Source organism: Eleutherodactylus coqui, chromosome 2 (assembly GCF_035609145.1).
Source record: "Eleutherodactylus coqui strain aEleCoq1 chromosome 2, aEleCoq1.hap1, whole genome shotgun sequence".
In the NCBI taxonomy this organism is placed as follows: Eukaryota; Metazoa; Chordata; class Amphibia; order Anura; family Eleutherodactylidae; genus Eleutherodactylus; species Eleutherodactylus coqui.
In genome coordinates this window covers 18,534,286-18,546,943 of record NC_089838.1, presented here as the reverse complement: position 1 = coordinate 18,546,943, position 12,658 = coordinate 18,534,286, and the positions used below count along the sequence as shown (strand labels likewise).

Here is a 12,658-nt window from a genome sequence, read left to right as displayed (position 1 = left end):
AGAGGGAAAAACCAGCTGAAGTGTATCAGACATTAGTAAAAAGTATGCCACAAAGAGCATCCAATGTCATTAGGGTCAAAGGAGGCCCCACTAAATATTAACATATGTGAATAAATACTACTTTTAGTTTCTGTCCAGATGTTCAATTACTTTTGATGGATAGTGTATTTAGACATAAGGAAGTAAAACATTGCACAACATGATGAGCAGAAAATACAAAAAAATTACCCTAGAATCTACATAAAGTTGCTCTGTCTAGGTAATACTCTTCCCATCTAGTTTTTGCTTCCACCTGAGGTATAGATTGAGAGCATTCCCCAGCATATACCTCCAGCAGAACCCTCTATGGCAAGCAAATATGGCAAGCACTCAATCACAAGGCTTCTGATAGACTCCATCACATATCCTTACTAAATAGTTTCCCCACCTTTGCATACTGTGCCTAAGGCATAATAGTGCTACAAATTGAAATAACAGTTAAGGAGTATATAAAAAACACCAAATAATTTCTATACACTGACATGCCAAATGCAACAGAATAGGAACTAATACCATGTAGGACCACTCTAGCCCTACGAAGTGCAGCAACTTGACGTGGCATTGATCCCACAAGTGGACAAAAGATATCTGGAGAGTTGTTGAGCCATGCCTTCTAAAGAGCCACCCACAGCTCCGTGGTATTTGTAGGTGCAGGATCTCGGGTGCAAATGGACCTTTTCACCACATCCCATAAATGTTCGAATGGGCTTCTATCCTCCAAATTTGAAGGTCATACTACTCGTAGCATCTCTCCAGAATGCTCCTTGACCCAATTCTGGACAGCTTGGGCATGATGGCCTGGTGCATTATCCAACTGGAATATCCCATCATTGTGGGGGTACATGAAGTCCATGAAGGGCTGAAAATGATCACCAAGCAGTAAATCATAGCAGGAACCAGTCAATGATGTGTTTAGGTGATTCAGATACCTCAACCATGCCATGAGAACACCCCCTACACCAGTATGGAACCACCACTAGCCTGCATAGTGCCTAGTTGACAACTGGGGTCCATGGCTCCACACAACCCTACTATCAGCCTGAAACAATTGGTACCATAACTCATTGGGCCACACCACATACTGTCAGTCCTCTAGGGTCCAGTTAGCAACCTCACTAGCCCAGGTGAGGCGATGTGTCCAGTGTTGTGGTGATAACAGAGGCATTCTGGTGGGTCTTCTGCTCCCATATCCGATGGAAGCTAAAGAACGCTGCACTGATCTGCGGGATAGACGTGTCGGGACTCCTGCAATGAATATGGATGTGATTTATGGCACAGTTACTTGTCTGTTCTCACGAACAATTCTAGCCAGATGCCACTAGTCATAATCATTAAGCCCCTGTGAGTGGCCACTGCACTGTCCACTATAGGTGGTAATGCCTTCTATGACATTCTCGGTACACACGTGACACTGTGGATCGAGGACTATTAAATGCCCACACAACTTCAGAAATGGAATGTCCCATCTGTCTGGCACCCTCTGTCTTGCCTCCTTGCAGCTCTAATAATTCACATTGCCTTGCCATGATCACGCTGGCCAGTGTTCAACCCTACAAGATAACACCTCACAACGTATACAGGTGTGGGCGCTCCCGATCCTTCACTTGACCAAAAGCCACTTCATCATCAATTTACATACTGCTATCCCATGTCTTTGGGCATGGCAGTGTATATCACCATTATTAATCTATGCCAACAAGGCCAGCCTTATGGAAACCTGTTGGGTAGCCCCAATGTTACTGTTTATGTTCCGTGTAATTGTACTATTAGGTAGCCGAGACCCTTCCTGTCAGCTTTTATGTAATATGCTAATATTGCTATACAAGTCTGAGCGGACTCTTTAGCTGTCTGGTATACAACGGTTGTGTGCAAACCCTGCGGCCTTCGCCGGCATAAAAAGGCTAATGTTATACTTAATAGATTTCTCTGAGAGAACAGAATAATTGATGTTATTCATTACGGTGGCGCTGCAGAGTGCTGATCCCACTAATCACAGATTGAAAATACTATTGCAGCCTTTATTTTAATTCCAGAGAAAAATGGCTCTGCAGAGGTAATTCTGTATAAAGGGAAACATGATGTATCTCCTACCACAACTCCGATGATAGGTCAGCCGCGATTACAATCTCCATGGCCATGGAATGAATAAAATAAGAGCTGCGCCATAATAATGTTCTGCTCTTTCTTTGCCAACTGTAGTTCAAAAATTCCTCTACCGACTATAGAAAATCATTGAATTTTCCATTATGCGCCAATACCATCACCACCACCCCACACACACACAATTTGCCTACACCCGTGCCCATCCCCTATGGCTGTCTCTTGAATTATCTATCTTTCCATATACCCTACTAGGATATATGGGCATCAGTTGCATGAAAAGTAAGTGTACCCTTTGGAACCACCTGGATTTCTGCATTGATTGCTAATAGGCTAATTGGCTCCTGCCTTTTGGGGTTTTTGGCTTTCTCTGGACCAACTAGGGGTTGAAACAGGCTGAACTAGATGGACATGGTCTTCATTCAGCCTAACATACTATGTTACTATGTTAATAAAATGTGGTATGATTGTTGTCTACACTGAATGGACCCTTTATTAGAGTCCCCCATCCAGTGTAGCGTTGGACCTATCCTGAGATAGGTCATCAATAGTAAAAGTCCGTTAGAAGGGCTCTACAGTTTCTGATCTAGGAATGGTGACCCCCACCATTGTGGTGAGGAAGGAACACAGGCCGTTGGTAAATAACCAGATGGGACCCCTTTCTCTTGGATGGTAAACCCAATGGCGCACTGGTCATGTATGCCCGGCCTTGGCACCATTGAATGAAATGTTTGGTTCTTCAATGTTATAGAAATCAGTGACAAAATCAGAGCTGAACAAGGGCCTGTAGCCTTTCGTTGGCAACATCTGGAGTGGTTCTATCTCCTGGTCTGCCACCATTGTAATGCCCATGTGCATGTGAATAAGGCCTATGACTGTGTTCCCACATACAGATACCGGCTTGTAGCTGAGACTCTCTGCTCAGCTGCGGCTGCCAATAGTAGCATGATCTTGCCAACTTCATCATGCTTCCATGTCTCAGCTGCAAGCCGGTACCTGTATCTGGGAACGCCTCAACAACATGTCTGGAAATGCTGCAGTTAACTGGTGGCAGCCATGACATTTTGTATATTTTCAAGTTGGTATGATTAATTTTTCTTCTGCAGAAATGGAAAAGGATATATGCAACCAGACTTAAATAAATATAATCTACCATTTTGTGTATAATCCTCTTATGCACATCTATGTGTCACCATGGTTACAGACTACAAACCAACCTTGTGTAGTCTGATCCTGCTGTCATGTGCTACTCTACTCCATTTTTCCTGCTCTTCTACCATGTGTAGGTTACCAGGAGGCAGGGAGAAGAAAGTAAGACATGACTGTACAAATTCTCTAAAGGGGTTTTCCACTAAAGACTTATTCTATTTACAGGATAGGGGATGAAAGGCGACATCACAGGGAGGCTGACTGTTGGGAACCCCATCGATCTTGAGGTCAGCGCAACCCAAGTGCCCCATGTGAATGGAGCAGCAGTGTGTATGCCACTCTGCGAGGCAGACAGATGTGAATCTGTTTGGTTTTGGGCTATCTGAGGTGGTAGCACCTGGGGAATCCCGGTTTTCATGCTTAACCCATCCAAATGTTGCAGGGTCCCCAAGCCATTACACACACAGATAGTCCCAGGAATATGGCTGCTGACACTGCACTTGGCCAAAGGGAGAACAGACGTCAGAATGGTAAAAAAAAAATGGGTCCAAACCAGGAATACACAGAACTTGGGCTTTATCACAATGGCTATGAGACCAATTGTTTAGGAATCCTCTATGGGGAAAGGATGCCTAATATAGCAGATGCCAACTGATGATTGGTAGGGGATGGGATGAGGGCACACACTGGTCCTTTAAGAAAGGGCGCAGGCGCACACATGAGCCCTACGGGCAGGGAAATGGGAGCGTGCATAGGCAGACGCGCTGTGTACCATGTGACCCCATGAACAGGTGAGCACTGTGACACATCCTGTTCACTTCTATGGAATGGAGGGAGAATAATGTGCTTTCCTATCTCTCTTCATCCCATAGAAGAGAATAGAGTGGCGTTCGAGGATGCGCACTGATACTCTATTCACATGGGGCATTTAGGGTACACCAATCTCAGGATCATTGGGAGTCCCAGCAATCAGGCACCCGATGATTAAACATGTATTCCCTATCCTATGAATAAGGAATATATGTCTTTAACAGGAAAACCCCTTTAAGTAAAAGAATGTGTATTTTATGCTATATCTCAATATGGTGTCCTATATTGATGTAACAATAGTGTACTTGAAGAGGAAGACATGGATGCACTACGCGATGGTATGGCGCATGGGCCCCCGGAACATGGATTTCAATTTTATCTTGTGGGCGCTGTAAGAGAGTGCGAGTAAAACCAAAGTATAAAGTTGAAGAGTAGCATGTGAAACGGAGAAATCAGCTCCCGTGGGACCGCGGCTATGACTGAAGTAACAGAAAGTGTACAGAATGGGGTGGCCTTCGGCTACGATACATTTATGGAGCTGTTCAACAGGGCCGTTCAATCTGAAGCTGGCATTGTGGGACCGTGTTAGTGGGCGGCGAAGCGGCGATTCAGTGCAGATGCTGCAAATTACTAGTAAGAGCACGACCCAATCAGAAGACAATGCAAATGTCAGCGTAGGCGTCTGGGTTGGAATTTGGCGCGATCGCCTTGTTGGACCTGTGTTCAATCCAGGGACTCTCAACGCAAATCAGTACCTGATTCTCCAGACTTCCTGGATGATCTGCCCCATCGGAGCAGAAGGAGGCCACTTTAAGCGTGCCTTCCTTAGCTTTCACACGGAGGAAGAAATCGTTCGCATGAGCAAACCATAAAACACTTTGCTTGTTCGCTTGGGCCGTCAATTTAAATACACAGACATCGTTCTGTGTAAGAGAACCCTTAATCATGGCCTCCACATTCTGTCAGGGGCCCCCTTACCAGAATACCAACCGGGACCCCGGTCACACCCGCACTTTCTACCAAAAAGATGTCATCATCAAGCTCTAGAATGAAGTAAAATATTTCTTAAGACCTAGTATGGTGTTATGAGCGGTCGGTGTTAAACTTGAAGACAGCCTTTCCAATACCGCATCCGATACTTTAATGACCCTGGATAGTGCATAGCTATTGGCCTGATGGCTTGAAACCTTTTGGTCCACCTTGTTTCTGATAGGCTGTGGAGTGAAAAAGGAATGAATTCCTTTAAGATTTCCCAGTGGACAGGGCGGCTTGAGAAGAGTAAGTACAAGCAGAGGTGTAACTTGAAGCTCCAAGGCCCCGATGCAAAACTTGTAACAGGGCCCCCAACTATAATGCTTTACTCATAGTACTGGGTTCCCTATATGGAGAAGAGAGGCCTTATGGGCCCCCTAAGGCTCCTGGGACCGGGTGCAACCGCATCCCCTGCATCCTCTATAGTTACGCCCCTGAGTACAAGCTATGTTTCCAAACAAAGTCATCACATCTGGATTCAAATTTGCAGCATTAACACCTACACGGTTTAACCCTTTCCAATCCAATTTGTATCCTGGTTTTCCTAGGGAGCTTAGTCCTTTCTGCCATTATACAACGGCACTATCTGCTGGCTAAAGCCAGTACTGCATGGGGTGACACATTGGATAGGCTCCGACAGCAGAGAGGCTGGCAATATACAGTAAGAGAACCCCGACGGATGTCTTCCAACATCGGAGCTATACAGCCTTAAATCATAATGTCTCAAGACGTCAGACAGGGGATTGGAAAGGGTTAAAGACTGTGCACCGTAGGGTGAAAATATCGCCGAATCATTCTTCTAGAGAATTCGACTCTGTACTCCATTTACTTAGCCCCAAATATTAGCACCGTTATCATATCCCTGGGAGCGACAGTCATCGAATGGAATATTAAAACTATCCAAAGTAGATTTCATTGGTAATCGTCTCGCCAGTTTGACCGCTAAAATTCCGGAATTGGACAAATGTTTTGTTTACTTCAAACTTGGAATCTGAGTCTTGACAGACATAACGTAACAACTAGACATTTTGCTCTTCGTGCGATACATCTGGTGTAGCATCTACTATTATTCCATAGTAGATGGATTCTTCCCTGGGCTTCAGGATAATATCAAGAAGTTTTTCTTCCCGCACAACGCAGTACATTCCGTTTGGTATCACCATGACAGATAATGCGCTTGGCTTTTTTATATTTTTTTCTTCTCATTGTTGTTTCCTTCTAATTAAGGTGTTCCCACATAATTTCATCATAGTTGGCGATAAGTTCCAAAATCCCTAGAGTATTCCCATTGTGGATACCACTCCCCAATATGAGTTGTATCCCCTTGAAAGGCGAGTCCTCCAGATGCCAAAAATAATGTTATGTCTAACATTCGCTGTAGAACCGCCTTCCATTGTGTTGCCTCACATTGAATTTGATATTACAAGTCTTGTCTATGCCGTGCCCTTATAACTGTTTCTATACACAGAACTGCTTTCCTGGCTTGGGAGCATTTCATAGAGTCTTCTCCAGGCCTTCAATTTAGGAGAAAATCCTTCTTTTGCCAAAATACTAATATTTTGGTGGCATTTAGTTCCACTGGAGAAGAGTGTACAAGGCAGACAAGGAAAAGAGACTCTCTTGACTTACTCCATATCAACCATTCACAAGGAAATGTCTTACTTGTCCTTATATCTTCGAGTAAAGCAAGGTTTTTTTGACATTTTTTCCCAGTAGGCTCAGTTGGGAATGTATTCGATCGCTTTTGAATAGTGCCCAACCCAACACCAACGTATGAGCTAACGATATATTGTCTCAAATCATCAGATATTTCTGTAGGCCATGCCCCTGGATCATCATATTGTGTTACTGGAAGTGGAAACAGTAGTAGATATTGCAGCAGAAGTTGATGCAGTGCCAATTAGATCATCAACCTTAATGAGCTCCTCTCCAAAAACATCATGACCAATTTCTTCATCATGACAGGCTTGACATCTTCATCTTTAATTTTTGTTTCAGGGACGTCATCTAAATGGAAGTTAAATTGGACTTTCTGGGACTGACCACCTTCATCACTAGTCGGATAGTCCACCTTCAAAGCTAGTAGCATCTCGCTTTAGTATAGTAAAGCGTACTCTCAGCATGGCCCCGATGAGTTAAATCGCGTCCTCGGCTCCCTGTCATGTCCCCACATCACCTTAACTTAAGTGAGGGCACTGTGTGAACATGACAAGGTAACAAGCTGTGTTTTGCAGTTGGCATCAGAAAAGTATTTTTTCTCCTGATCGGCCAAGCCCCCTGTAGGTGTGGGCCCCATGGCCGCAGATAGGGCTGGGCCCACCATGTGGGGGCCATGCCCTTACTTCAGTCATAGCATCGGTCCCACAGGAGAGACGCAGAAAGTGGATTACTGCCTCTTACATGCTACTCTTCATCTTTGCAATTGGGTTTTACTCTCTATCTCTCTTACAGGGGCCATAGTATAAAATTGAAATCCATGTTCCGGGACCCCCAGGGCCCCATGCGCCATACCATCATGTAGTGCATCCATGCCTTCCTATTCAAGTACACTATTGTTATTACACTATAGGACACCATATTGTATTATAACGCTGGATCCGACATATACTGTATGTATAGGAAGTGAAAACATTTTAAAGATATGGACTGTTGGGTTCCATGAACTCCAGATTAAAGGAATTTCAATGTATATGTGTACCAAAGTACTTAAAGGGGTTTTCCCTTAGCTTTGCCACACAGCCACTCTGTACTTCCTAGTTGTTGCTACTGACCAGAACATGTGACTGCTGCAGTCAATGACTAGCTTAGAGAAGGTCACTGCTGTGGCCAGTGATTGGCTGCAGCAGTCACATGTCCTGGTCAGCAGCAACCAGGAAGTACAGAGTGGCTGTGGAGCAATTTTAGGTAATAGAAACCCCCCTTTAACAATGTGATCTTTCCTTATGCTTTTGACCAGGTGAGGACAGGGAGTATATTTTTGCATGGATATACATGAAATGGGGAGGGGTGAAGGGTGGGCAGGTGGCAGAGACAAATCAGGGGATATGAGTAAAGAAATGCTGAGAAACAGAATTTTTAAATTACAATTCTGTAATTTTTTTAAAATAAGAAATGTTTTATATAATCAGATATGTCCATTTTTTTCAAAAATTTGAAATATTTTTGAAGTTCCATGACAACCTTCCTGTCCTTATGAAAGTGAATTCCCCATTTAGCTTGTGGGATCAGGAATGAGGATCCCCTGTTTTGCATCTGCAGTAGACATTGCACCCCTTGACAAGGCTCCTCTAAAGGTAATGTGAACCTTGAAAACATACAAAAAGGAGATGTTTGTGCATCCGCATTACTAATTTGTCTCATCAGTGGTCAGCATATGTACAGAAAGTATCACTTCAAGAAGAGAAAAATAGGGGTTGTCCCCTGATAAACTATTGATGGCCTATCCATAGGATAGGTAATCAATAGTAGATCAACAGAGGTCTGCTGCCCAGGATCACCAAAGATCAGCTGTTCCACAGACCAATGTTCTCATGCACTAAGCTGATTTATGCTGGAAGTAGACAGCTCTGTTCTCATTGCAGTGGCTAGGTTTGTTATTACAGGCAAAGTAACCTCAATGGGAAGTTTGCCTGTAGTACCAGTCCTGACCACTGCAGGGAGAATGGAGCTGTCTGCTTCCTGCAGAAATCAGCCCAATTTACCAGCCCACCTGCCGGGAGAATAGCTGATCCCTAAGGTCCCAGGCAAAAGACACTCACTGATCTACTATTGATGACCTATCCTGTGGCCATCAATAGTTTATCAATGGACAAGCTCTATCAAGGAAACCAGTCAGAACTTTAAAGGCTCATAGGACAAAAGCCACGCAATCCAGAGATGTGCTTTTTATACTTAGCCAGCTTCCTGGAAGCCATCCATGCGGAATCCGCACAGAAATAGAGCATGCTGCAATTTTTCCTCTACAAGCAGAAAATCGCAATTGATTTACGCTCGTGTAGAGGAAAAAGAGTTTTGCCATAGCATGCTATGGGCAGAATTTGCTGCGGATTTCGGAGGCGGAGGCCCACTCTGGGTCCGCAATGCAAATATGCCCATGTGCAGGCGACCTTAGTGTGTTGCATTCCATATTATATAAGTGTTAAGGATTAACTCCCTACAATGTTCTCCACTACTACTCACAGGCAGAATAGCAAGTGTCCAAAGTGTTAAATGGAGATGTCTGACTCCCTAATGTAGAGATTCCCCAATATAATACCATGGAGAAACCTACGGGAAAAAAATGTTCTAATTCCAACCCCAAATCCCATCTGATTGTAGGGGCGGGCAACACAATCTATGTCTATGCCCAATTCTTGTCAAGATTCTTGACTGCTTTGTCTGCTCAAATGTCAAGCATATATTCAAGCACAAGTCACAGCTTTTGAAACCGCTCTGTTTGCTGGGGAACCCCTGACTAGGTCCCAAAGAACTCAAGGGTTTTGGGGAACCCTGGTTTTTAGACATTGCCCGAATTCAATGAGCTTTAGTGGCTGCCTAAAGACTGACCCCAATACAAGAGGTCACCACTTTGGATCTCCATGCTCTTGTGGATGTTGCAATTGCTGTTGGGATACAGGATTCAGGATACGATGCAGCAGATGGAGTAACCGAAGTTGACAATATTTATTGATAACCACAGAAATTGAAATGAACAGTAATAATATAGCAATACTGGTTACACAATTACTTAGAATCACCTGTCACTATCTACGGCTAACGAGATCTGATTATGCACAGTAGGAAACAATATTATTAACATTTGACTGCTATCAGCACCAATTTCCACAATGACCGGTTATGGAATATATGGCACAGTGATACAGCTTCCCGTTAGGGGTTAACACTCCAATACAGTCTCTTAAAAAAACTGGTTCCTGTATTCACATATAGTGTCCCTTTAACTAACACAGTCTGCAACCCAGGTTTGAGCATCAGAAACTAGCCCTATGTTCCATAGCAAGCCTGTCTTAACGTGACTATAAACCTTTTCCAGCAGCTAGGCCTGTTTCAGAATTAAAAAATAGATCATACACCCCTCTCCTCAGACCCCTGAAGCAGAGCTGAGCGACTCACATTGACCCGTGCCGGTTTTCAGGTAGCCGGCCAAGCAGAAGCATGTGACCACCGTTGCCAATCAGAGGCTGCAGAGTCAAGTCTCCAAACCCCTGACTTCATGGCACACAGGATATGAGCACTCATGCCAAGAGCGCCAATGGTGACTTTGTAGCCTCTGATTGGCAGCAGCGGTCACATGCTTCTACTTGGCTGTAAACCAGTGCTGAGGCAATATGAGCCCCTCAGCTCCGCTTCGTGGGTCTGAGGAGAGGGGAGTATTATCTATTTTTTTTTACTTTATAATGAGCCCAGCTGCTGGAAAAGTTTTTTATATTCTTGATAAAACCCCTTTAACCCCTTCCTCAGTGGACTTTTTAACCTTTTCGGTTACCCTCTTACATAGAGACCACTGGTCTCACTATATGAAGGCCGGGTGGCATATATTGTTCGTTCATTGCCAACACCCTTGCCCTTTGCATTTAGCACGCAGCATGGCCACTGGTCTCTAGACATGGTCTTTCTCTAATAATATGGGGAAAGGGTTAAGAACTTCTGATTTCTACAGAAAATGCAATTTCGGGAACCATCTTTACTATTAGATTTGTGATATTTGCTCTGTAATATCTCAAGCAGCTGCCTTTGCTATGGCAACCCGAGTGCGGTTATTAATTTCCACTTTAGAGAACTGTGTATCAAAGGTATTAGCAGGTGTATCAACAGAAAGATCATCGAAAAGCTGATCCAGGTTTGTATTGGAGACAACAGGTGTGAAGTGGGTCCTCGAGATTCACAATGTACAGAGGAAAGTTTAGGAAAGTGTCTGAAGAGCGGAAATCTTTCTATAGTAACATTACTAAACATTCGTCCATATTGTCTTGAGACAGAACTGAATAGTAATCGGATGGTCACTGACAGTTTAGCAAATGTGCGCTTATGCCATAACTAGCCAATGTGATATAAAGCTAAAGTAGAAATCACTATATTTACCTAAAACAGTGTTTTTGTGCTGAAAAATGCCTCTAAAATGCTCTCCCCAAGGGGTCTCCCTGCCTTCTAATTTGCTGTCCACTGCTTTCTTACGTCCAACGCCTTGCCCAGATCAGATGCAATAGTTGTCCACAAGAAGGGATATAACCATTAACAATGAAAGCAAATAATGGGGGAAAAGGGAAAGTCACCCTGTCATACTAATACTGGAAAAGCCTACCTAAAAGCAGCGTGATCGCCCTGACCAGGACAGCATCATGTATGGAACATGAGGATGACTAGACTGTCCCTAGATACTAAAGAGTGTGACAGTTGACGCATGATAATATGAAATATTTCATCAGCTCTAAGAAGTAGAAATACAACACCAGATAAAACATAATAACACTTATCTAAGTCCAACATGACATCCAAAGGATGCAGGTGAGCAGCGGCAATGTGCTGCGACACCCATATGGCCTAATGAGGCAAAAGGATGAAGATTGTCCTTATGGGACATCTCTTTAAAAAACTATCTATTAACCAACTCATTATTTAAATAACTGCACCCCAAAAAGTTTTTAAAAATGGTACCAAAATGCATTCCCAAAAATATGTGAGGCATTGAGCCATTGAACAAAGCCCACACATGGGGCAGAAAGTCTATGAAGAGGTTAAGTTGAGTTTACACAACAGGTCAGAGAAAGATGGCAAAGATCTTGGTCAACAATGTAGATGAGCTCAACTCCTTCAGAAACCGGAGATGTTTTCTTAATAACCTACAGAAATTATGTAGGCCTTCATTTAGTTTTGTGGATGCTCAAACAGTAGGAGACGTAAGGAAATGGTAGAGAAGAGAGAGCCTGTTGGAGAGGGTGCAACGTTCTTGTCTTATTTTGAGTAGAGCCCTATGATCAATCTTTTGCAGGAGGATGACACCGGTGAAGGACGTTTTAGCTTCGCAGCTTACGGAATGGGCCCTGCATGTCTTCAGGCCAAGGATGCGAATTCCGTAAAGGGGAACAACAATAACAACCCAACAAGCTCCGCACCTCCAGCATCTAAATCTACTGAAGAAATGCGCAAGCTCTTCATAAGCCGGGCCAAGAAGATTGACAAGGTGTCAAGGATCGGGTTCCCTTTGGTTTTTCTTATATTCAACACATTCTACTGGATCATCTACAAGATAGTACGTAAGGAGGATGTCCATAAGCAGTGAGCAAAAAGTCGGCCGGGGGGGTGGGAGGGGGGAAGAAGCTTGGGGGTGGACAATCGAGGAAAACTTTTGGATGTGGGTGCGCGATGAAATAAAATGGAACGGAAGAGATTAGTCGAATTGATACATGAAAGGATTTCTTTGAGTGAAACGAATATTCTTTATTGTATTTGTGTCCCCAACGCATTTTACTGCTATATGTTGGGTACATAACAGTTGTTTATAGACATGTGCAGATTGGTATGAGATAAA

The 12,658-nt window shown here is 43.7% G+C and overlaps 1 protein-coding gene across 1 annotated transcript in view; it reads left to right on the top strand.

Moving 5' to 3' along the window:
- Positions 1-12,409, top strand: part of GLRA1 (glycine receptor alpha 1) — a 66,001-nt gene extending 53,592 nt beyond the window's left edge. The window contains exon 8 of the mRNA XM_066589467.1: positions 12,119-12,409. Within this exon, the coding sequence (XP_066445564.1) occupies positions 12,119-12,409 (291 nt within the window). The remainder of the gene's footprint in view (positions 1-12,118) is intronic.
- The last annotated feature ends 249 nt before the right edge of the window (positions 12,410-12,658 follow it).